Genomic DNA, 26,222 nt, shown 5'->3' on the forward strand with positions numbered 1-26,222 from the left:
TCTTTTACCCCTTCATTGGCGTTAGTAAAACAAATACTCCAAATTGCTTCCCAGAAGCAATCTCTTTTTTTTTTAAAGCAATTTTAAAGCTAATATCTGCGAAATTCTTGCAAAAATATAAGCAGTACAAAATACAAGAAAATTTCCAGAGAAAGATTCCTACATGATAGGTGATATAGACAATCAGACATGTATTTTCTGCAATCACCAGGAAATTTGTAACTGAAACAAGAGTGACGATGAAGGTACATTCTTTGAGCTTGTGGGTTGGTTTCTGAACGTTTCATTACCAAGTTAAGTAACATCTTTAGCAGAGTTTATGGGATGTCAGTGTCAGTGTCCTTGTTTATAAGGGCTTCAGGTGTTGGCGTGTCAAGTGAGGATCTGTGATGCATCTTGTGATGGGTCAGTTTTGAGTCATCAGTCAGTCTTGTGATGGGTCTTGGGATGGGGAGTTTACATCAGGTCAGAGTCATTGGGAGGTGAACTGCTGGGGGGTAGTTTGCGTGGGTTGGTTGAGGGTCAGTATTGGCTGTCCAGTTGATTTGAATTCTGAGGGGTTCATAGGCTACTTGTAGGACAACGTGTCCATTGATGGAATTGCTTGTGGCATGCCTGGCTTCAATGAACTCACGAGCATGGCGGGTGGTAGCGTGACCGATGATTTCTGTGTTGCTCCAATCGAACTGGTACTGTTTGGTGTCAGTGTGGGTAGAGATTAAGGATTTGGGATCGAGGTGTTTGACTGCCAGCCAGTGTTTATGGATCCTGGTTTTTAATGGACATGATGTTTGTCCCACGTAAATTGGTTGCAATGGTTACAGTTGATTTTGTAGATTACGTTGTTTCTTTCATCCTTCTGTATCTTGTCTTTGGTTCTGGATAATTTCTGGTGGAGTGTGGCTGTGGGTTTGTGGGCTATTGCTATTCCTAGGGGTTGGAGAATCCTGGCCGTCATTTCCAACACCTTTTTTATGTATAGTTTTTGTGTGGTGGTTGTGGTGTGTCAGAATATGAAGTATTTTGGATAGCTGTTATGGAGAAAGACATTGAGCAGCTGTTTCTCTTCTGCTTTTCTTAGTGTTGTGATGCTGCAGTGTGTCCTGGCCCTTCTGACGAGGGTCTGGACACAGCTTCTTTTGTGTGCAGTGGGGTGGTTGCTTGCCAAGCTGAGGATCTGGTCCGTGTGTAGATTTGCGGTAGATGCATGTTTCCAGTTCTCTGTTGTCTAGTCTCTTTATGTTCATGTTGAGGAATAGGAGTCTGTTGTCTGTTTCCGCTTCGTATGTGAATTTGATCCCAGGGAATCTGTTATTGAGTAGGTGGTATTATTCTTCAATTTGGGAGCATTTGATGATGACAAAGATGTCATCGATGTAGTGTGTCCAGAATTTTGGTTGGATAGTGGATAGAGCTATGGATTCGAGTCATGGCATGACTGCTTTTACTAGTAGGCCTGATATGGGTGATCCCATCAGGGTGCCTTGTACTTGCTTGTAGATTTTCCCATTGAACTTGAAGTATGTGTTGAGGCATAGATCCAGGAGTTTCATAATGGTTTCTGTGGACATGGAGTGTTCTGTAGTGGCATCATCTTTATGGGTATGATATTTAGTGAGTAAGTGGTGAATGGTTTATTTACCTAGATCGATGTCAACTGAGGTGAAGGGAGTGGTGACATCGAAGGAAGTAACAGTTTTGGATCCTCTTTAAAGGACATCTATTCTTCAACTAATTCTGTATCTAATTCCTCAACTAAGCAGCACCTCTCTGAAACTGCCTCCCAAAGAAAAAGACACATACTACTTATCAATGTTGTTTCTGAAGAAGATTTTATAATTTTATAATTCAAATGCACTGAGTTAGTATTAACACATTGAATTCACTATGGAACATTTCTTTCTGCCCATCTCCTCCAGTTATGCTTTATTTTCTTACAAATTGACTTAGAATTCATGTAAGGGTAAAAAATAAATAAATAGTATTTAACTCCTATAGTGCAGAATATACAAAGAACATTTAAGGTGCAATAGGGAGACCAGATCAGGGCTGCAAAAATCTGAACAAGTCATTAGTTGGCAGTATAGAGTTACAGTTTTCTGTGTTGCTTTGCTGCCATCTACTGGTAACCCAGAATTTTGGCAATCTTATGCTATAATCCTATAATTTTTTATCTGCAGGAAGCACCAGTGAAGTTCATTATATTTAGAAATAAGTCTAACCTGAATAAACTGAGCTGTCAATCAATACATGATACCATAAAATGAAATAAATATTAGCCACTTACTATTCTCCCTTTTATACCTCTTTTTCCAGGTAAGCCTGGAATACCCTGAAAAAAATAATAACATTTAAATTTTTAATAGAAGTTGCAGGTTTATTGAGACATACAGTAGTTTGCTATCATTGTTTTTTCATTTTATATTTAACACTACCACTACCAAATTAGAGCTACACTGAGTTTCCTTCAAGAGTAATAGTTTCGGATGAGCAAAGATGACTCAATTTACTCACATTTGTTTTCATAAGTATTGATCACTTTCTTTTCATTTTGCCCATTTTGGACCCTTAATGATATTCAAGGTGGTATTTTTAAAGCTCATGCTTAATTCTTATGATTACCCACATTTCTGTTTAGTGAATAGTTAGTTATACTGAGCACAGTAACTAAGGATACCAAAGATACTTAGAAATAAGATCACGAGGCATTCCAGTTGTAATAGATTAAACAATTATATGGATCATGACACTATGACTATTTAATTAGATTTAGACTTCAATGAAGATTATCACAGAGGGGTCTCCCAGGGGAAGAGAAACTTCTTCATATAAGCTGGCCTTAAATTGTTGAAAGTTTTAAAAGAAATGAAGTCTGGAAACAGACCAGCAAGCATGGGTGGCAACTCAATGGCATGATAATATAACTATTACAGCCAGTTCAAATAACAATCTATCTGCTCATTTCAGATAGGTTTTCATACTGTATTATACATGTATAATACAATCATTCAACAGGGTTGGAGCATAAATTTCCATAAAATATGAATAAAGACATATCTTATATTCTATAAAACCTACTCTTTCTCCCTCAGGTCCAGGATTCCCAGCCACTCCCGGAGGTCCAATGAAACCCTTTGGAATTATAAATAAGAAAACAAGAAAATGAGAACTTTCTTCCGCAACACATTAAATACAAATTTTACACTTGCCAACACAACTAAAACACAAACTTTATGATTTCTGCAGTCCAGGTTGTTTCCAAAATGTTTGGAATAGGTCTAAGTGGTCCAGAATGTCAGACAAGTTGTGTTGCTGAGATGCATTTTTAAAAACTGAGATGTATTGTTTACCCTGGGCATCATGGTTTATTGTTGTAGCTGTTGTTTATACATTGCTCAAATTCAGTCTTGCAAGATAGGCAAGACATGTAAAATAAATACATAAATGGCCTAGATACTTTTAGCTTGATTAGCAGATTCACAATTCAGGGTGAGAGTTAATTCTATATTTAGGATAATATACAGGAGTAAAAAGCAATTTTCCCTAATAAGTGCCTGCCGAGTAGCTTGAATTTTAAATTGGGAAAGCTGAGGTAACAGGCTTATGTCAGAAATCCACAAGCCTGTCCTTAACTTATGACCGTAATAGAGCTTACCTGTCACAGTAGTAAGTTGTGATCATGGTCATAAAGGAGTTCACCACATGACCAAACCAATTTTATGACCTTTTGCAGCAGTTGTTAGGTAAATAACTACAGTCATTAAGCGAACCAATTGTTCACACTGGGCTCGTTTTGCCAAAAAATGGAAGTAAATGTCGGGTTTTGGCAAAAGCATTGGAAAACATGGTCATGTGACTGCAGGATGCTGCAAACGGCTGTAAATGTGGACCGGTTGCCGAGCACACAAAATGCAGTCGTAGGACTATGGGAAGAATTGTCGTAACTTCAGAACTGGGTCAAAAGTAGTCTATAAGTCGAGGACTACCCGTGGTTTTGATTTTATTTGACGTCGCAGGCAGAGCCTGAATAGTGTCATCTAAGCACACCTTTATTTATGTAGTCTTCTGATATAAAACTAGTATATCAGGATTTAATATGAAACTAGTATCTCAGGCACAAAGAGGTTTCTATTCACATATGCACGAACACAAAAACTGAAGGATTAACATGAACAGATTGGAGATGATGGGGATGAAAATAAATTCCATATGTTAATGAAACTCATTTTATGAATCAGAATTAATCAGTGAGTAGAGGAAAAAATAACTCTGCATGAAATATCTCTAGCCCTACGTTATGGTTGAGCTAAAAAAGCCATGCATATAATGCTTACTTACTCTTACACCTTTAGGGCCTGGGTTACCTTCGGGTCCTGCTAAACCCTAGCACAAGAAAACATGTCTTTTACATTATTTTTCAAACAAGAAAACAATATATTTAAAAGGTGTTAAAGTTATTAATTTTGCAATGTTGGTAACATGCTTTTTGAAATCATGTCTGTGAAAGTCAACATTCGGTACATATAATGTAGCTCTCAGAGGGCTTGTAAAAGATACATAATTCCTTTGGTATGGGTACTATTTCCTTTTTTTGCTATAGTCAAATATTCTTACTTCTTCAATAACATATTTGGTTTAATAGGGTTTCACAAGAATTTTTAATAAAGGAAAATCTGGATGCAATTCCATATATTTCCAAATCAATATAATACCAAATATGCCCAACCAAAATCTTTTAAATTCTTGCCCCTTAAAAATGGCTAGCATATTGCTATTGAGTTATGGAATCAACTATGAAACAGTATTGTAAAGTTTTAATTCCATATGTCCATGATAATTGTTTATTATTTAACTATTGCTACAGAAGCCCAAAACAAAGTTGAAACTAATCTGGGCATCTGGATAGCCAGGCTGGATAATTATTTTCCATATATAAAGTACACAAAGGAAACCTCATCAACATGAAGTTTAGAGAGCCATGAGAAAACCATAGGGCTTTTTTATGCAATCACCAGTCACATGCATTGTATTTTATAAGGCATCCTGACAATTATATTTCCATTTTCTTTATAAAAACTTTCCTTTCTCTCTCTATAAAGATCAGTAAGAACAGGGGTCTTCAAACTTGGCCCTTTTATGACTTGTGGACTTCAACTCCCAGAATTCCTCAGCCAACACACTGCCTGAGGAATTCTGGGAGTTGAAGTCCACAAGTCATAAAAGGGCCAAGTTTGAAGACCCCTGAGGAAGAAGATTAATGCAACACCAGGGGCTGTTCATCCTTAAGTATCATATGAAAGCTTTTTTATGCAGCTGGGAGCTTAAATTCCTGACTTCTTTCTTACCTTTGAGGACAGAACTCTGATGGGCTCTAAGTATACTCGCTGTGTTTTTGTAGTACCATAATAAAGACATCACCCTACAAGACAGCTGTTAATTCCTATGCATTTGTCTCTCATCGTCTATTCATTGCACTTTTTTGTAGTTCATCACTGTTATTACTGAAAAAGCAAAAATGACTCCAGTGCTAATTCTTATTTCTTAAGTTTTTTTTGTTAAATAGCTACTGTACATCTGTGTTAAATCAGCACTGGTTTCTAATACACATGTAATGAAAACCGCAACTTTGACATACCTATTTCTTAACATGATGCTTTTTTTTCAGTTATACTATTGGGAGAGTTTCCATTTTAAATCTAGAAGTTTTTTTGAGAATGAAATCTTGATAACAGCATGGTTTCCCTTCAACTGTATTGTTCGGGATAACTTAGTGAGTGGAAAAATGTATATTGCATAGCTTTTAGATTCTGAACTGAAGTCTCTGTTAATGAAAACGAAGCTTTTATGACACTTCTATAGTTTATTAGAGAGAATGTTCATTGTTTTGTGAAAATACAGCCCTTGAGAACACATTTAAAAAACAGTGCTGACTTAGGATCTAGCTTCTTCCATGAAACAGTCATGTTTTAGATTAAGTGTCTAGCAGTCTGAATAACATTTTGCTTAAGAGAAGTGCCCAAAGTTAATTAATATTCCATTCAGCTTCTAGAAATATTATTAGGATTTTGCCATTTTCTATACCCTTTAGATAAAACTTTATTTAGTATATACTTTGAAATCATTTCAACCCTGAGCTACAAATATTCTCTTTCAATAGTATACACTTTATCTACTAAAATATTTTATGCTTGTGTTTGCACAAAACAATAATTGTAGAACATTCTGGCTTTATCAATCATTCATAAGTTTCACAATTCCACCTGCCCATAGGAATATCTAACAAGCCAAGAATTTGCCAATAAAGAAAAAAAATCCTGGCTTGTCCTAAACCAATTCTTGCTTGCTCTGCCCAAAGCTGGAATCGTAGATCACACAGAATCACCCTGGTTTATGATTCTGATATTTTTGGGTAGCTAGTACAAATAATATAAATATTGCAGTTTAGCAGTGGCTAAACTGCAGTATTACAGGCAAACTCTGCCCACAGCCTGCTGTTTGATACTGATGGGGCTCAAGGTTGAATCAACCTTCTTTCCTTCCAAGGTCAGTAAAATGAAGACTCAGCATGTTGGGGACAANAAACAAACTACACACATTAAATAAGATACAACTACAAATTAAATTAGGTAGGGAGATCTTGATGTATATATATTTTTTAAAAAAATACAATTTCTGGTAATTTAGGTTTGAAGTATAGTTACTGCACCTGCCTGCCAGGGTAACCAAGAGCCCCAGGGTTGCCAGTCATTCCTAGAATTCCCTAAATTGAGAAGACAAAGAATACAGTTTAATCATCTATGTAAGTATGAAATATTCATTACAAGTCTACTCTTCATTTAAGCTTACATAAAACATATTCTGTATGCAGCAGCATAACTCAAGTAAGCAGTGGAGAATGTAACTCAAAATGAGGGAAAGAGCATGGCCATTTTGTAGGGTCTTTTTAGAAAACTTGTAGAGCAGGCATGTCAAACTGATGCATCATGCCAAAACCACGCCCACCCCATTGCTGGCAAAGGGGAAAAATTTCCGATACATCACACGACATCATGAGTTTGACATGCCTGTTGTAGAGTATAGGAAAAAAATAAAAGAAACTGTAAATTTTCTTTAGAGAAAAGAGTGAGATTTGTAAGCAGGGTGAGATTTGTAAGCAGGGTGCACAAACTAATGCTAACTATGGCTGTATAATTGCTACTTAGATTGGAATGAAAGTATCAATGCGTTGGTCATCTACAACTGAATGCCATCAACTCCAACTCTCATCAAATATCCTAATGAAATAATTCAAAAGCTGAGGCTAATGCTTATTTTTAGTGACTCAAAAAGTCTCTGGAGTGTTGGGAGTAATGACAGATTTGTGAATAGTGACATAGTTATAATTCCTCTAGTTTTCTTTTTAACAGCAAGAGGTAGCCTATAACTTACTACATTACTTTACATAAATTCTACTATTCTGTTATTCCAAAAGAACATTTGGACATTTTAGTATGTTTTTTAAATTTAATGAATTAACGTATGTTTTTGTACGTAGTGGAAATCAACCAAAAACCTGTTAACAGCTGGGCATGCTTTCATTTTTTTAAAATGCTGCAAGATACATTACCTTCTTCTGAATCATTAAGCCATAAATATCTAAGCAATTTATTAGCGATCCATCTCTCCAGCTCACTGCTTTTTATTCTGATTAGCAATGGTTCTCTGATATGTGAGATTTAAACTGGTGTGCAGGATTAAACATTGGCCCATATTCACACAAAAGACATTTGACAACGAGCCAAGCAAGCAAGCATGAAGAGCTTATTAAATATTTGGGATTAATACATGGCATATCAAATCATGATTGTTTTACTTACTTGTTCCCCTTGCATCCCTCTTTGTCCTGAATATCCCACTAAACCCTGCAGGTATATAAAAAAAACAAAAAACAAATGTTGCACTGAAGTCTAAAACACTACCAGATGTCCCCATATAAACAGATTTTTTTTGGTCTCTCCCAAGAGAATTTTGCCAAATTTAGTTTTTAGACTTGGCAAAATTTCAAGACATGAAGTAAGACCGGAAAATATTACTGATATATACAGAGAGAAATCCTTATCTCAGTACAATTACTTTTTAAAATTTCTAATATGTCACCTGGCTGATATCAGATGTAGATTTGTTTTATGTAACGTACAACGTATAATTATACATTTATAATTATTCAAATTTGTATATAAATGAAGTAGTTTTCCAATCCCAAATCTTTTTCAGAGCATCTTGAGAAGCTAATTTGATTATAAAAGAAACGCTACTCAACAGAGCTCTAAGAATTTAACTAGAAAAGTAAATTTGCTAGAACTATTTTTTTATACGTTAAAAGAAATATTTTGTTCTTATGACAATAGAAGCATGTCAGTAAGATAGCTGATGCGAACTTGTTGAATAACTCAAAATAATTAGAAAGTTCTGGGAAACTTTCTAATCAAATGTGCTGTATATCATGGGAAATATACTATATACTGTTATGAGGGAAATCCCATAATATACAGTATATTAACTGGTGAGAGATAGTGTAGTGTAATGGTTAAGGTGCTGGACCAGGAGTGAGGAAATATAGTTCCCTCAGGAATGGAAGCTGGCTGGGTGCCCTCTCAGTTCTAGCCTGGGAAGGAAGAAACAACCATCTATAACCCACATCTTCATTCTGGAGTAGATCAATTTAGGGCTGATAATAATACAAATTCAAGTCTAAATTAAGAAAGGCATTGACCAGAAACAGTAAGCTGAGAATTTATCAAAAGTATGAAACATAATTTCACAATATGAGCTCCACCCCTTAGATAATTGCAACAGAAGTATAAAAAGGGTAGGCATTGGCACTGCAAGATCACAACACACATTTAACCATTTTCCAAGCCCCTACAGACGGCCATTATGAAATCATCCATGTGTACAGTTTGATCTGGAGGACAGTATTTTTGAAAGCATCTGAAAATATTCTATTATCATTTTGGGGGGAAGTTTTTGGTAAAATGAATTATGTGATGATAGCTTGACAATACAGAGGTAACTAGTTACCTGTTTCTTAAAATTCAGTATCAATAAAGCAAGGGAGGAATGAAGCAAGGGGTTATTTGAAAAGCAAGGACAAATCCTTCACATGTAAACATAAATATCCATTCTTGGAGTTCCTAAATATTTTTCCACTGTCCATATTCATCCATCAGTACATTTCGCTTCCTCTTCTTGTACATAAAGGAGATCTAACTCTTTTTTTGGTGGTTATTCTAAAGGGTTTTAACAGCTAACAATGGAAATACATGCTAGTGATAATTCGTCTGTAAAGGTAAAGACACATTACATTGCAGCTGATAGAGGTCCTTGCTTATCAGGCAGTAGGTGTAATACTTTTATGCAGGGCTTTTTTTCTCGGAGAAAAGGTGGCGGAACTCAAACCTGGCCACGCCCTCATCAAACCCTAGGACCGCCCCTTTAGAGAACAGGAATGCAAGTAAAATTTGGGAGGGGCTATTTCCGGTGTGGGAGGGGCTATTTCCGGTGCGGCCGGCCCGGAAAAAGGTGCCGGAACGCGGTTCCGCCGCGTTCNAAACAAACTACACACATTAAATAAGATACAACTACAAATTAAATTAGGTAGGGAGATCTTGATGTATATATATTTTTTAAAAAAATACAATTTCTGGTAATTTAGGTTTGAAGTATAGTTACTGCACCTGCCTGCCAGGGTAACCAAGAGCCCCAGGGTTGCCAGTCATTCCTAGAATTCCCTAAATTGAGAAGACAAAAAATACAGTTTAATCATCTATGTAAGTATGAAATATTCAGTACAAGTCCACTCTTCATTTAAGCTTACATAAAACATATTCTGTATGCAGCAGCACAACTCAAGTAAGCAGTGGAGAATGTAACTCAAAATGAGGGAAAGAGCATGGCCATTTTGTAGGGTCTTTTTAGAAAACTTGTAGGGCAGGCATGTCAAACTGATGCATCATGCCAAAACCGCGCCCACCCCATTGCTGGCAATGGGGAAAAAGTTCCGATACATCACACGACGTCATGAGTTTGACATGCCTGTTGTATAGGGAAAAAAATAAAAGAAACTGTAAATTTTCTTTAGAGAAAAGAGTGAGATTTGTAAGCAGGGTGCACAAACTAATGCTAACTATGGCTGTATAATTGCTACTTAGATTGGAATGAAAGTATCAATGCGTTGGTCATCTACAACTGGATGCCATCAACTCCAACTCTCATCAAATATCCTAATTAAATAATTCAAAAGCTGAGGCTAATGCTTATTTTTAGTGACTCAAAAAGTCTCTGGAGTGTTGGGAGTAATGACAGATTTGTGAATAGTGACATAGTTATAATTCCTCTAGTTTTCTTTTTAACAGCAAGAGGTAGCCTATAACTTACTACATTACTTTACATAAATTCTACTATTCTGTTATTCCAAAAGAACATTTGGACATTTTAGTATGTTTTTTAAATTTAATGAATTAACGTATGTTTTTGTACATAGTGGAAATCAACCAAAAACCTGTTAACAGCTGGGCATGCTTTCATTTTTTTAAAATGCTGCAAGATACATTGCCTTCTTCTGAATCATTAAACCATAAATATCTAAGCAATTTATTAGCGATCCATCTCTCCAGCTCACTGCTTTTTATTCTGATTAGCAATGGTTCTCTGATATGTGAGATTTAAACTGGTGTGCAGGATTAAACATTGGCCCATATTCACACAAAAGACATTTGACAACGAGCCAAGCAAGCAAGCATGAAGAGCTTATTAAATATTTGGGATTAATACATGGCATATCAAATCATGATTGTTTTACTTACTGGTTCCCCTTGCATCCCTCTTTGTCCTGAATATCCCACTAAACCCTGCAGGTATATAAAAAAAACAAAAAACAAATGTTGCACTGAAGTCTAAAACACTACCAGATGTCCCCATATAAACAGATTTTTTTTGGTCTCTCCCAAGAGAATTTTGCCAAATTTAGTTTTTAGACTTGGCAAAATTTCAAGACATGAAGTAAGACCGGAAAATATTACTGATATATACAGAGAGAAATCCTTATCTCAGTACAATTACTTTTTAAAATTTCTAATATGTCACCTGGCTGATGTCAAATGTAGATTTGTTTTATGTAACATACAACGTATAATTATACATTTATAATTATTCAAATTTGTATATAAATGAAGTAGTTTTTTAATCCCAAATCTTTTTCAGAGCATCTTGAGAAGCTAATTTGATTATAAAAGAAACGCTACTCAACAGAGCTCTAAGAATTTAACTAGAAAAGTAAATTTGCTAGAACTATTTTTTTATATGTTAAAAAAAATATTTTATTCTTATGACAATAGAAGCATGTCAGTAAGATAGCTGATGCGAACTTGTTGAATAACTCAAAATAATTAGGAAGTTCTGGGAAACTTTCTAATCAAATGTGCTGTATATCATGGGAAATATACCATATACTGTTATGGGGGAAATCCCATAATATACAGTATATTAACTGGTGAGAGATAGCGTAGTGTAATGGTTAAGGTGCTGGACCAGGAGTGAGGAAATATAGTTCCCTCAGGAATGAAGCTGATGGGTGTCCTCTCAGTTCTAGCCTCGGAAGGAAGAAACAACCATCTATAACCCCCATTAGGCGAGTATAGATAAATGAAGTCTTCATTCTGGAGTAGATCAATTTAGGGCTGATAATAATACAAATTCAAGTCTAAATTAAGAAAGGCATTGGCCAGAAACAGTAAGCTGAGAATTAATCAAAAGTATGAAACATAATTTCACAATATGAGCTCCACCCCTTAGATAATTGCAACAGAAGTATAAAAAGGGTAGGCATTGGCAGTGCAAGATCACAACACACAATTAACCATTTTCCAAGCCCCCTACAGACGTCCATTATGAAATCATCCACGTGTACAGTTTGATCTGGAGGGCAGTATTTTTTGAAAGCATTCTATTATCATTTTTTGGGGAAGTTTTTGGTAAAATGAATTATGTGATGATAGCTTGACAATACAGAGGTAGCTACAGTAGTTACCTGTTTCTTAAAATTCAGTATCAATAAAGCAAGGGGTTATTTGAAGAGCAAGGACAAATCCTTCACATGTAAAGTAGGTCTGAACATAAATATCCATTCTTGGAGTTCCTAAATATTTTTCCACTGTCCATATTCATCCATCAGTACATTTCGCTCCCTCTTCTTGTACATAAAGGAGATCTAACTCTTTTTTTCGTGGTTATTCTAAAGGGTTTTAAAGCTAACAATGGAAATACATGTTAGTGACAATTCCTCTGTAAAGATAAAGAGACATTGCAGCTGATAGAGGTCCTTGCTTATCAGGCAGTAGGTGTAATACTTTTATGTGGCCAGGGCTTGCCCCATTTTCTTGGGCTTTTAAGAGAAATGTTGGGTTACAGTCAGTGGTGGGATTCAGCTGGTTCGCACCAGCTAATTTTTTGTTGCCCAGGCCCAGAACGGACTTCCGGAAGCAGCATCCACACAGAGAACCGGTTGTTCACATATTTGAATCCCATCACTGGTTACAGCAGTAACTTCTGTCTGAGAATCCAGACGGTAGACCACAGCTACTAATTGTTTTCAGACATGCATACAAATGAGGGGGAAAAATTGACAAAGTGAACAGAACTCATTCTAGTCATTGAATTTGTATAACTATCATTTCATACAGCTTTTTTTGAAAAACACATGTGCTTTTAATCCAGTTTTCTTTTAATTACAGGCAGTCCTTGACTTACAAACATTCACTTAGTTCTGAGTTACAATGGCATTTTAAAAAATGATTTACAACTGTCTCTCACATTTACGAGCATGGCAGCCTTGTCAAGTCATGTGATCAAAATGTGGGTGCTTGGCAACCGGCATGCATTTATGATGGTTGCTATGTACTGGGGTCATGTGTTCGCCACTTGTAACTTTCCCAGCTGGCTTCCGACAAGCAAAGCCAATAGAGAAAGCCAGATTCCCTTAACAATTGTGCGAGTCACTTAACAATTGCAGTGATTTGCTTAATAACTAGGGGAGGGAAGGTCATAAACTTTGACACAACTGACTTAACAACCTTCCATTGCTTAGCAATAGAAATTCTGTTCCCAATTGTAGTTGTAAGTCAAGGACTACCTGTACTGGGATGATCTGTAATTTTGGAACTATAATGCTTTTTTATTCTCACCTGGAATAAATTAAATAGTAGTTGAATGTAAGGCAGGCTTCTGGCTATTGTTTAAACCTCACTGTATTAATTTTATACATTGAAAGAAACTTTAGAATCTAAAAACTTTACTATACTCTTTTCTGAATGAAACATTGGCTATAAATCCAATAAATAAAATTTCACATTTGTCTACAATGTGTAACAATTTTCAGATGAAGCATGCTGATGTGTCATGTCTTGTTTACAGCACTGGTGAATCCAACATGAATTCATGCTGATATATTATTCTTGTTCTGTTTAAAATAAACTCTAGAAGACACAATAATAAATTACATGTTTAAACCCATTGTTTTTCATAATTAGCAGCCTCTACATATTTGTTTGAAATTTGGTTAGCAATTCTTCAAATTAATTAGCTATACTTTAAAAAACATGCTTGACATTTTGTACAAGTAAAGTTATTCCCAATTATATAAACACGTATGCCTTCCACATATTCCCAGCAAGACATTTGCAATAGTTACATCACATTCAATTTTTCTCTTGATCAACTCTTCTGAGTGAGTGGCTGGGAAATAACACAGAGGTCTTGTTGTGGGATCAAAAGCTGTACACATGTAGAAACCTTAACAGCTGTCTGAATCCCAATTAAAATTTGAACTGAATTTACGTGTCTGAAATCCATTTTACTATATTAATACATTTTTTTCTGTTTCTATTCTTACATGCATATTGATTGAAAGCAACAGAAAATATATATTATAACCGTTTACTGGTGCACCCTCATACAGTACATAGAAAATACAAAGTTGGAGTAGTCATTATGAATAAGCCAGACCATCCAGGGAAGTAAAAAACAGATTTGATGAGAATTGCACATTTTTGTGGGGCTTATTTGTGGAAAACAAGCTCACTACCAAAACTTACTCCCACTCTGCCTGGATAAGCTGACAGCCAGCTTTATCTTAACCATGTCCAAAGCACGTTCTGACAGGGTTCCAACTCAGCATTCAGAAACCTGATGGATTTTGTTGGACAAGATGGCTGTCAGCTTGTTCAGGCAGGACAAGAACGAGTTCTAACAGCAATTTTTTTTTTTTACATACAAACCGTATCTAATCCTTTGATGCACAAAGCTGGATCACTGACTGAACTTGTTTCTACTCTGCCTGGACAAGCTGACATCAAAATAAGGATTAGTTGCTGCTATAAAAAGCATTGAGCCATGAAAAATTAATCTGAAACAAAAAATGAAAATATCTTCCTCAAAAATAAAGTAGGAATGATACAAAAAAGCTTATTTTTCTCATTTAAAATATGTTTTTAAATTGGATTGCTTCATTTTTTTTAGTTTTACTTTATAAAGCTGCAAATTTCTATTTCTATTCTATTGTTTCATTTGACATATAAATGAAAATGTAATGATTTATTTCTTGCTCAACCTTATTCACGAGGGGGGCTTGTTGTTAAACAATTTGTTTACATTTTAGAGTTATGGCATCACAAGTTTGAAATCTCTTATATGGACCCATAAATCTTGTTTTATTAAAAAAGACTGGATTTTTAAAACATACAAAACCAAAATCAAACAAATTACATTCTGTTGGTCATACCATAAACTTTAATATCATATACATTTTGTAATGCCTGCCTGTATCACATTCATTTGACTGCCAGAAGGACAGAACTGAGTGGATGAATTCAACCCATATCCAGTGATAAAATCGATAAAGAAACAAATAACCAAACAGTGCAACCTCATCCTAACCTCAGGCAGATACGTTTTAGTGTCATGGATGCGTAGCAAACTGTAATTTTTAAAATTTGTTATTATAGTATTTTACTAAAACATTTTGTAAAAGCTTGTGACTCAGTCTAAAATGATATTATGAGGCTTAAGTAGTTAGTTCTGAATTAGAGGCAGCTGCTTTGGATGTCCTGAATATATGGACAGATAGTTCTCGGGTTATGAGGGCAATTGGGACCAGAATTTTGTTGTTGGGTACCAGTTTTGTGTTGTGTTTTTTGATGATAATGAAGAACAATCTTCATTTAACATTAATCTGTTTTTTTGTCATCTACAGCTTGACGAATATTAAACATTGTTTATGGATCTGAATAACTTCATTGGATTTTAAATACATATAGGACAACAATGTCTAGAGCCATAGTTACCTCTTTTTTAAAAAGGGATCGACCTTAGTTTTCAAAATGAGCCCTATTCATCTTGGTGGAACCTGCAACATGAGCTGCTAATTGATTAGAATTACTAATAATGTTGGACCTACTAATATATAGATTTTAAAAAAATAAAATAAAGTACAACCAACATACAATTTTCAGTTCCAGGTAAATGTACCATCCAAGGAATATTGGTGCAGTAAGTGAAGATTTGTTTTTTTTTAGTTGATGAAAGAAGTTCCATTAATCAACAATGTTAAAATAAAGTGAATAAATTTACTAAAAGTAAAATAAATTTACTACAATTTTTTTCTACAATGAAAGGCTGTTGTGGTAAAACATTTATTTTGTACTTTGAAAGAATACAAAATTCAATCCTATTTCTTTGAAGATCATGCAGATCTGACAATCAATAAAGATCGCTAAATTGATTAGTTATCAGACTAGCCAGATAAATAGCATTCAAATTTAATATTAATCTTGTTTTTAAATGTCCCTGTTCTAGGACATGGAATCCTGAAGAAATACAAAGCATTATTCTAAAAAAGTAAAACAAAGTTTGAATTGAAATGTCAGTTTCTTTCAACAAGGAATTGTTCCAGAACACAAATAATAAAAAATAGTAAAATTTATTAAGATGCATGCTGATGGATGTGCCCTTGTAAGAAAATTCACATCAAGCTGAATTGATCCTGAGTAGCAACAAAAGAAAAAAATCCATCAGGAATCTGTGGTCCAGTAAACCAAATTGTTTATCGATAAAGGAAAATATTTGTAGCTCAGGTTGAAATTCGGAGACTTTGGTGCTCTCTGAAAACTTGCTTTTTTTCTTGCAGACGTTTCATTACCCAAACTAGGTAACATCATCAGTGCTAGTCAAATTGTTTATATTCGTTGAACACTCAGAGAGCGTGGCTAGCATGCTAACTAATAGGAGGACATAAATTATATTAAGGTCACCTAGATAGATTTATCAAAACATTTTAACGTCATAGTGTAATTTACACTATGTCTGCCTTTTTCTATCTCTTGGCTTTGCAAGAGTATATAAGCTATGGTTCTGCCTTTGCTCATTGCTGCCCAACAAGCAGCTAATGCTTTACTGAAAAGCCCAGCATGTACTATATTGCTTATATGCCAACTAAAATTGTGCTGTATTTTCAAAGTGATTTGGTTACAAAAATTACAGTCGCATTACATTTTGTAGTTCTGCCTAATGGGAAAAAGTCTTACGAATATCCATGGTGTAAGCTGCAAAGCTCTATATTTCAGACAAGAGGATTCATAGAAAGAGAGATTTGGCTACATAATGTAATTATAACATAGGAGACATTATGCAAATGAATACATTTGATCTCTAAAACGAAAAAAGAGATAAACTTTTCAAAGTACTTTTTTATACAGTCTTGCAGCGTATTATATGAAAGCTAAATAATTATATATGAATATTATAATGCTTTTTCAGGTTCCCTAAGATTCTCTGCTCAGAAATATTTATAATCTATAACTTAATCGGATTAGTTGAGACTAGTGAGATTATCTAAACCACTTCAGAGATGTGGTTTATTCGTTAGTATTCGAGTGATAGTATTGAGTCTTCTTTGTGTCATATTAGAGTTGGGTATATGATAAATCAAGAATGTATTTTATACGTATTAAAGTATGTTTATCGTCTTAAGGTCAGTTTGGAGCACCTCAATTGCCACAAAATTACAATTAATTTGTAAGTTTCCATCATTTCCAAGGTAGCCATGGTGCCGTATTCAAGTAATTAATATTCTTGTAACAGGGCTTTTCTTGGAAACTCTTTTTCAAAACAGATTTATTTAAACAATGTTTCATTGAAGTCTTATTGGTTATTGAAAACTTTGTTTCCTACATTTTCAGTATCAGGAGTGGCTCTGATGACAAACTTCAACCTCAGATTCTGTAATCTGTAAGAAATTCCTTTTACATATGAGCATTAAATTATTTGTAATTATAAGCCTTAATAATGGCCTACAAACAAACATATTTTAAAAAATCTTACCTTTTCACCTTTGAGACCCTCTATGCCAGGTAACCCTGTTAATCCTGCATCGCCCTATAAATTTAGTATAACGTTAATGTAGCATGATACCAGATCGAAGAATAACTATATACTCTGAAAAGATTATGTTCCCCATAGCCCTCAAACTACTTCAATATGACCAATTATCATTGCATTGCTTCTAGCATTAGCATACTTCAGTAACTTTAAGCCAGAGATTCAGAGAATCTCCTGCAGATCTTTGTGTGAACAGCAGTGAACTAGCAAGGATTCCTGATTCTTGGTAGTACAGCAGTAATCATGCCTTGCTTTTCTTAAATTATATTTCTGAAATAAAGAATAATCAGGAGTGAATTTTTGTGGAAGAATTATAAATTCTGCTAGTTTATAATTCTTCCACAAAAATTCACTCCTGATTAAGTGCTGGTATTAAAAATGAAGTCCAGAAGTCAAAAATAGGTAGCTGTTCCTTGCTGATTTTCTGATGTACATTTAACACATTATTATTTTAAAAAATTAAATAGTATATCTGATTTTTGTTTTGTTGGTAAACCACCAGGAAACACAAGGACAGCACACTGAAAAAATATTGATGGAAATAATGCAAACTCCATTTTGTTCACAAGAAAGCTATACAGACATATCCATGAAATCATCAAGAATTAAACTGAATTCAAAACAGATGATACCATTTACATCAGGAGTGTCAAACTGCCGGCCCGCAGACCGAATACGTCACAAGGAAACCACACCCACCCCATTGCCGGCAATGGAGAAAAAGTTCCGATACATCGCGCGATGTCATGTGACGTTGTGAGTTTGACATGTCTGATTTACATATTACTCTTTTGCATCAAGATCTGGATGGTGAATCTTGTAATAACAATAAAATCGCAAGGTGATCACAGTTAGATTACAGCTTGACTGCCCTGGGGTGTATCAATAGCACCATTTTCAATAAATAGACAGAATCATTGCTTAATAGTAGAATAGTTCCAACCTTTTTTTCATATATAAAACATGCAGTATCCATTTCTACAGTCTATTAGTTTTCAAAATTAGTAACGTAAAGCAAAAGAACCTGCAGATGTACCAAAGAAGTCTTTCCAAACAAAATTAATCATGGAAATAGATTGTATCCAAAAGAAAATCAATAACAATGCAATAGCACATTATGAAATCCATATTTTCAACAATTAGACAAACCCATCATTTTCTTTCCCCTTTTGTTTGTGCATTGTGAGTCATCCTCCCACCGAAGAGATGTAGCTTGCAGTATGACATTGCTTTCGTCATTTTGATGAAAGCAGGGAATTTCTGTTGATGCCCTTGCTTTAACAAGAAAATATTCCTAACTTTCCAAACCACAATTTCATTTGTCTACATAATCCTCCTATAATTTTAAATTGGACATAAAACATTAATCATACAGTACAAATAAGACTATGAGCAATATTACTCATTTACTTTTTCTCCACGCTTTGCTTGTCCTGGGGAAAACCCTGGATCACCTTTTGGGCCCTGGGAAAACAAAATTAAATTAATATATAAGGCACAGGTATTATTGCTAATATTTCTTAGAAGTGAATATGTTATTTAGGAGAAGAATATACAGTATAGATTCAATGAAATATATAAAATAACACTTTAATCAAAGAAATAATTTCTATTATATATTGGAGGTATTTTTATATGCATTTTACAACATTAGCTCTTCTAGGAGTTTGTATAGATGACTTAGATCTAGAAATAGAAAAACAGTTTTAGTATTCTAGTAGCTATATTTTAGATATATTTAATACTTCTCTGGTAGTATATAATTCAAAAAGGACAAATTAAATTACCACCATCTTATTCTAATAAAAGATATCCCTATTCTTCAATCTCCTTAATCTTCAAGCAGTAAAGCTGCATCAAAAAATATCCCCAATAATTCATAATATTTTCCTTTCTTGTGTTCCTCTACCTTTCTCTTATTCTAACATGTTTTCCCTTCATTTCTTTTCCTTAAATTTTCTCCTAATTTTCTTTTCTGCATTTACTCAGCTTAAGCATAGTTTAATGTTAGCAAACGTCTGAGGCAATAGCAAAGTAATTACCTTTTTGCCTGCCAAAGTAAAATGGGCAAGTTTTAAAATTTCTCCAACCGCAAGTGAGAAAGCTTGTAATGAACAAGCCCACATCTTACTTGACTTCAAGGTTCTTTTCTGAGAGCTTCTATAATCTCATAGGTGTTAAATTCTCATAGGTATTAACATACTTTTTTAAAATAATATTTTCTTTAGTTTGGGAGGTATACAAATGCATCTATGTTTGATAATTCTGGCATGTGTGGATAATACATTGCTGATTCCTGTCTTAAGCCTATTTGGAAACCATGTTTTTTTTGAAACACGTGGCCTGATTTGTTAGGGTTGTAAACTAATTTTCCTGAATTGGGAATATCCACTCAAGGGAGCTGAATCATTTTTTATTTAAACAGTGCATCCATGAAGGCCAGAGGTACAGAGGGTCTTAGTGGCACCATGTGCAGTATATCATGATGTCTTTGTACAAATGATACGAATTATGTACTTGAGTCATTTTGAGTAGCAAAATGGAACAAGTACATGATTTGCATAATGACTTCACACAATGTCAGCTTCTACAGTATTCTTACATACAAATGTAAATCAGAATAGGGTAGAGCTGGAAGGGACCGTGGGGATCTTCTAGTCCAGCCCCCTGCTCAAGCAGGAGACCCTATACCATTTCAGACAAGCGCCTGTCCAGTCTCTTCTTAAAAACCTCCAGTGATGAAGCACCCACAACACCTGATGGCAAGCTGTTCCACTGGTTAATTGTCCTCACTGTCAGGAAGTTTTTCCTTAATTCCAGGTTACTTCACTCCTCCTCTTTGTGGCAGCCTCTCAAATACTGGAATACTGCTATTATTTAAAGCCAAATACTTAAACTTAATTTAAAATACTTTAAAACAAATACTTAAACCCAAATACAAATAAACTCTCAAATACTGGAATACTGCTATTATTTAAACCCAAAGAGGCAATTTGTACAATCTGGAAAAGGATATAGCTATATTAATAAGGTATCTTTGTCTCTTAAACAAATTTTAAAATATATGACAAAATGAAGTCATCATATTTATATTACCAATTACTTAACTATTTCAAAATTTTACAGCACTAATTTTGTTCAGGATCTCTCATGTGTGGGATATTTCTTCATTCCTTTTGTTAATGACTGTTTTAAATGATGTAATATTAACCCATTTTTCAATCTGTCTCTCCTAATTATTCTAAAACTTGAAGAGGTGGGATTTTTATTATTTCTTTTTTACAGACAGGCAGCGGATCCTATCAATAACAAGAGCTTAAGTATTAGGTGTTCTGAGAACCCACAGAACATTTAAGCTTGGGATCAACAAAATAAATTTCTTTGGGCTGCCTGCTCAAACCTGTTGGTGACTATTGATGTAGGCTGACATAATCTTGGTAAAAACAACTGTTCAGGATAATTAGAGAAGCTGGTGAAGTTCTACTGAGCTAAACGTGGAAAGGATTAAACCTGTCTTGAAAGTGATGGAAGTTCTACTAATTCTTAAATTCTTCTCTGGCTTCCAGTTGAAGAATTGCCAGCTTCTCTGGCCTATTAATTTCTCACTGTCCATCATAATTATATTTTCACTTCCTTACACTGAGCAGGAGAAAATTAAGAAGTTGCAAGTGAAGCAACAAGGAACCATTCCTTGTCAAAACTTTATTCACTATATTTGAATTTGTTGCTGCAGTATTTTCCTCCCCCTTGCATCATTCATGCAAAAAAAACCCACCTAAATTTCCAAATTAACCCAAACATCACTAACCCAGATTCACATAGAGAGATAGAGATAACCTTTATTGTCATTTTTTTACTGTGGGCACAACGGCACACATCAAAAATGTGAAACACATTCATGACACACACCTAAACATACTATGTATAATATATGTATAGACCCACACCCCTACATATACGTAGCAAATAAATATTAAATACTGTCCATCTTGAATATATAACAGAAGGAGGAAGGTTGAGAGTTCAGAAGGTTAATGCTGTATATGGAATGAAACTATGGCTGAATCTGGATGTTCTGCTACAGATACCACCAAGCCAAAATATTCTCCATTTGCTGTGCTAGATATTCAGAACACTCAAAAATTACAGAGTACTTTGTTTTACATTAGCCTGTGCAAAGTTTATCTAATGCTGCTAACTGCCTGGGAGCAGTTTTTTACACTTGTCACTACAGGTCAGATTCCCACCCTAAGGAACTGTATTAGAACAAATGGCTCTAGTTGTTTTTATCCTGTAACCATTTATCAAGGAGCTATAACTAAATCCGAGTTGAAGGCTCTCCAGAATTCCATACAGCTGTCCAGAGCTATATAAATAGTTTCTGCTATTGGACCTCTCTTTTAATCTGCCTACTAGATTTGACTCTATCAAAGCATTACAGTATTTTACCCTTCAGGTAGCAAAGCTTAGAAAATTGCTAAACAAATAAAATAGGAATGCCGAGGCAAAACCTTTATTGCAGTATTCACGTATTTTCTTTGAATAATGTGTGTGTGAAAACATAATATAAAAATGGCTGCTTTGTTAACCCTTGCCTTTTAAAGCATAAACCACATTTAAAATAATGTGCCCGGTTTTGCTTTTACAGATAGTCCTCACTTAGGAACCACAACTGGGACAGGTAATTTGGTTGCTAAGCAATGCAGTTGTTAAGTGGAAAATCATGTGGCCATGATGAGCGTACTATAGTATTTCCCCTTTGGTTGTTAAGCAAAGGGACATGGTTGCTAAGTGAAAAATCATCGACATTACTCATGTGTAGCATACCTTTGGACCAGGCCAGCCTGGCAGCCCAGGGTTTCCATGTGGGCCTGGAATACCCTATGGAACATATAAAATATAAAATATGTAATTACAAAGAACAGTAAGGAAGGAACTTCATTTGTGCAAGGACATTTCTCAGGGATTATTAACCTTTTTATGTTGGGTGTCATGAATATTGGTCTAAAGAAATTATTCAGAAACCATTACAACTAAACTTTGAGCCCCCCAAAATAAGGAAGATATTAGGAATAGATTCAAGAGAGGTTTCTTCCTGGCAGTCCCAGTTGCTGTCATTAACTAAATCACAGCAAATCATTAGGTAAAAACCGATGCCAATCTAAGCCATTCCCATCTTGGTTCTTCCCAGCTCCAAACCTCTATAAGATAAGGGATTGCCTCCCCTTCAACTCCCCCTACTCACCTATCTCCTCCCCATCTCTGTCCTTTTGGCCACCCTGTGCTTCAATCCCTCTGTCACACACCCCATCTTCGTCCTGCTGACTAGGAGCACCTGCCTTGGCCTTGTGAGGCAGCTTCTGGTCATTCCAGGCCTTCTTTTCAAGCCTGTGTGCAGGGTTGTCCAAATCATGTGCAGCATTCTCACAAGGCTTTGGAAGGCTTCCTAGCCTTGCGAGGAGGCCATACATGATCTGAACAAAGGCACGTGCGATTTGTACAAAGGCGTGCATGGCCTTTGGAAGAAGGTCTAGCATGGATAGCAGCTTCCTCACAAAGAGCCAGACTCAGCAGCAGCAGCAGCAGCAGCAGCAGCAGCAAGAATAAGATGGCAAAGGTCAACTGGGTGCAGCAGGACTGGCAGAGCAAAAAGGGCCAGCGAAGCATAGACAGAAGTAGAGTTCAGAGTGGCAAAGCTAGCACAGCAGCAGGACCACAGCAGAGGTGGCAGTGTGCAAGGCAATCAAAAGGGCAGATGTGTAGGGGGGGGGACACAGAAGGATGGGGGGGAATTGAAACAGCCCTGTGGTCTTAAGTACAGGACAGCTGCCAGGTGCCTGAATTTTGAGCATGTGACTGCAGCTGCATTGCAACGGTCATAACTTCAGGAATTGGGCATAGCTAAATTCATTTATTGCCGCAGTAACTCTGAACAGTAACTGAATGAATAGTTATTAACAAAGGAGTAGCTGTAGTTCTAGTTTTTCTGATTTGACTGTTTCCTGATTTGACTGTTTCCTGATTTGGACAACTTTGAAGGGCTGACAATTTCACACTAACCTAAGAGATCTTCTTCTCTTCACCCTACAGACTGAAGGCTGTGCCAATTAATATAGAGAATAAGTCACTTAACATTTCAAACATTCATTCAAAGATATTTCTGTGCTGCTGCAATCAAACTGAGTCTTTGTAACTTACATAGAAAAATACATACAAAACGTATCTGGTACAAAAAAATAAAAAAAAACAATAATACAAAGAAAATCGAGTAAACAAACATTAACTCAGTGAAAGAATCTCTTCATTAACACAATAAATGGAACATCTGAGTAATGAGTAGCAAGAATACAAAGGAGCAAACATTAAAATCCAACTCTATCAATTAACATGATATATCTTCTTCCTAAAATAAATTTGGGTATTCAATTTTTCCAAACATTAAGCTGCAGAACCAGTTTTTGTTTTGTCCATTATTATAGGAGATGTCCTGACAACTATAGCTTTGACAACAAGGATCTTTTTAGATATTGTTGGATTATCATTTCTGGAATATTCAGCCAATCTTGTCAGCATCAGGAGTCCTAATGCAAAATATCTGGAGAGCACCAGAGAAGATCAACATTTAGGAAAAATCTGATAGTGGGATTTGGGCTAAGCTGAAACTGGAATTATGGTCAAAAGGAAATTGTCAATCAAATGGCCAATGTGAAAAAGCCATCTTTCTACTTGAAACCATTTGATAGTAAATTGAAAATAAGATAGCCAATATAATAATACTTTTATACAAAACTATTATGTGACAGCACACTTGGAATTCTGTGTAGAGTTCTAATTACCCCACTTCAGAAAGGATATTGACAAGATAGAAAAACTACATGTAATGCAAACAAAATGATTATATGGCTAAATTACCTCCCGGACAAAAAATAACATGAAACAAAGCTGAATGAAGGAAGAACTCATATAGGTATATAAAATACAGGTAGTCCTCGACTTACGACCACAATTGAGCCCAAATTTTCTGTTGCTAGGTGAGACATTTGTTAAGTGAATTTTGCCCCATTTTATGACCCTTTTTGCCATAGTTGTTAAGTGAAGCACTGCAGTTATTAAGTTAGTAACTCAGTTGTTAAGTGGATCAGGCTTCCCAATTGACTTGGCTTGTCCGAAGGTTGCATAAGGGGATCACATGACCCTAGGACACTGCAACCGTCGTAAATATGAGTCAGTTGACAAGCATCTGAATTTTGATCGCATGATGGTGGAGAAGCTGCAACGATCGCAAGGGTGAAAAAGGGTCATAAGTCACTTTTTTCAGTGCCGTTTTAATTTTGAACTGTCCTTAAATGAGCTGTTGTAAATCGAGGACTACCTGTAATGCAGAATCTTCAAAATACGGACAATGTATTCTTTCGCATATACAGTGTGTCTACTAAAGGAAGAAGAACCAGAGCCGTAAAATTAGAATACTCCTTCCCTCACCACATCTGTTGTTAGCCACCAATTTTGATAGATTAAAAGGAAATTGGACAAAGGGCCTCAAAGGCTACTACTAGTTTGTACGGCTATGTTTGGAATCATAACTAGCAATAGACCAGGAAAAGAACACATACTGCCCTCCTCTGAGTTTTTGAGAATCTTGAAAAGCATCCTGTTGGCATCCTGTTGGCATAATGAGTCACAGGAGAGAGACTAAACAATATATTCATCACATATTTTGCTCAGCTAAAACATGGGTGTTTTTAGTTGTATTGACCACATCGGATACACACTGTGTAAAAATAGAGATTTTCTTCCATTTTTTTCCAGAAGAGGGGGTGGAAACCATGTAAAACCTCCTACATAGAGACCTGATATAACGTAACTGCCATATTTCTCTACTATGAAAACCTAAGCGTGTGTGTGAATTGTTATACCATTCTGATAGATTGCAAAACATGGAGGTGGCAAGTATTTCTGTTTCATGGTTGAAGTAGAAAGTAAGAAAGTAACTACTTGGTTACTGCTGGGTTTTTTTTGTCCTTACATATGTATTTATTTATGAAAAGAGATAAGCTGGAATGTCTGCATTACGTTTTTTTCAGCATATTGAACATTATTCAGGTAATGTTTAAAAGCATACAGATAGTCCTCGATTTACAACAATAAACTGAGCCCAAAATTACTGTTGCTAAGTTAAACAGTTGTTAAGTGAATCACTGCAGTTAAGTTAGTTAACACCTTTTGCCCCATTTTACAACCTTTCTTGCCACAGTTGTCGGGTGAATCACCGCTGTTGTTAAATAAGAAATACGGCTGTTAAATAAATCTGGCTTTCCTATTGATTTTGTTTGTCAGTCGGTCGCAAAAGGCGATCACATGGCCCCAGCCACTGCAACCATCATAAGTATGAGTCAGTTCCCAGTGTCTGAACTTTGATCATGCTGCAACCATCGTAAGAATGAAAAATGGTCATGTCACTATTTTTCAGTGCCGTTGTAACTTTGAAGGGTCACTAAATGAACTGTTGTAACTCGAGGATTATCTGTCTTCCTTTCGGTAAGGCTAACTAATGAAAATGATGCAAAATCAATTCCGAGTCCTTTTGGTAACCAAAGTCCCAATTAATGTGCCAATACAGCAACACTTCATTTGCAAAAATAAGGTTCATGCAAAAGTTACTTATCAGGAATGAGTTCTACATTCAAAGGAATTCGGTATAACGCCATTCTTTTTTGTGATTTTGAGTAACAAATACAGCCTTGTCATTTCTG

General features: G+C 35.5%; 1 protein-coding gene across 1 annotated transcript in view; it reads right to left on the reverse strand.

The window, feature by feature from the left end:
* The window catches only part of COL24A1 (collagen type XXIV alpha 1 chain), a 131,531-nt gene that overhangs the window by 79,285 nt on the left and 26,024 nt on the right, over window positions 1-26,222 (reverse strand). The window contains exons 5-12 of the mRNA XM_029284689.1: window positions 22,297-22,350; window positions 18,880-18,933; window positions 17,413-17,466; window positions 7,857-7,901; window positions 6,707-6,760; window positions 4,339-4,383; window positions 3,079-3,132; window positions 2,288-2,332 (exon numbers count right to left, since the gene is read on the reverse strand). Coding sequence (XP_029140522.1) covers window positions 2,288-2,332; window positions 3,079-3,132; window positions 4,339-4,383; window positions 6,707-6,760; window positions 7,857-7,901; window positions 17,413-17,466; window positions 18,880-18,933; window positions 22,297-22,350 — 405 coding nt within the window. The remainder of the gene's footprint in view (window positions 1-2,287; window positions 2,333-3,078; window positions 3,133-4,338; window positions 4,384-6,706; window positions 6,761-7,856; window positions 7,902-17,412; window positions 17,467-18,879; window positions 18,934-22,296; window positions 22,351-26,222) is intronic.

The sequence above is a fragment of the Protobothrops mucrosquamatus genome, unplaced genomic scaffold (genome assembly GCF_001527695.2).
Source record: "Protobothrops mucrosquamatus isolate PMUCROS unplaced genomic scaffold, P.Mucros_1.0 scaffold841, whole genome shotgun sequence".
Classification (NCBI taxonomy): domain Eukaryota; kingdom Metazoa; phylum Chordata; class Lepidosauria; order Squamata; family Viperidae; genus Protobothrops; species Protobothrops mucrosquamatus.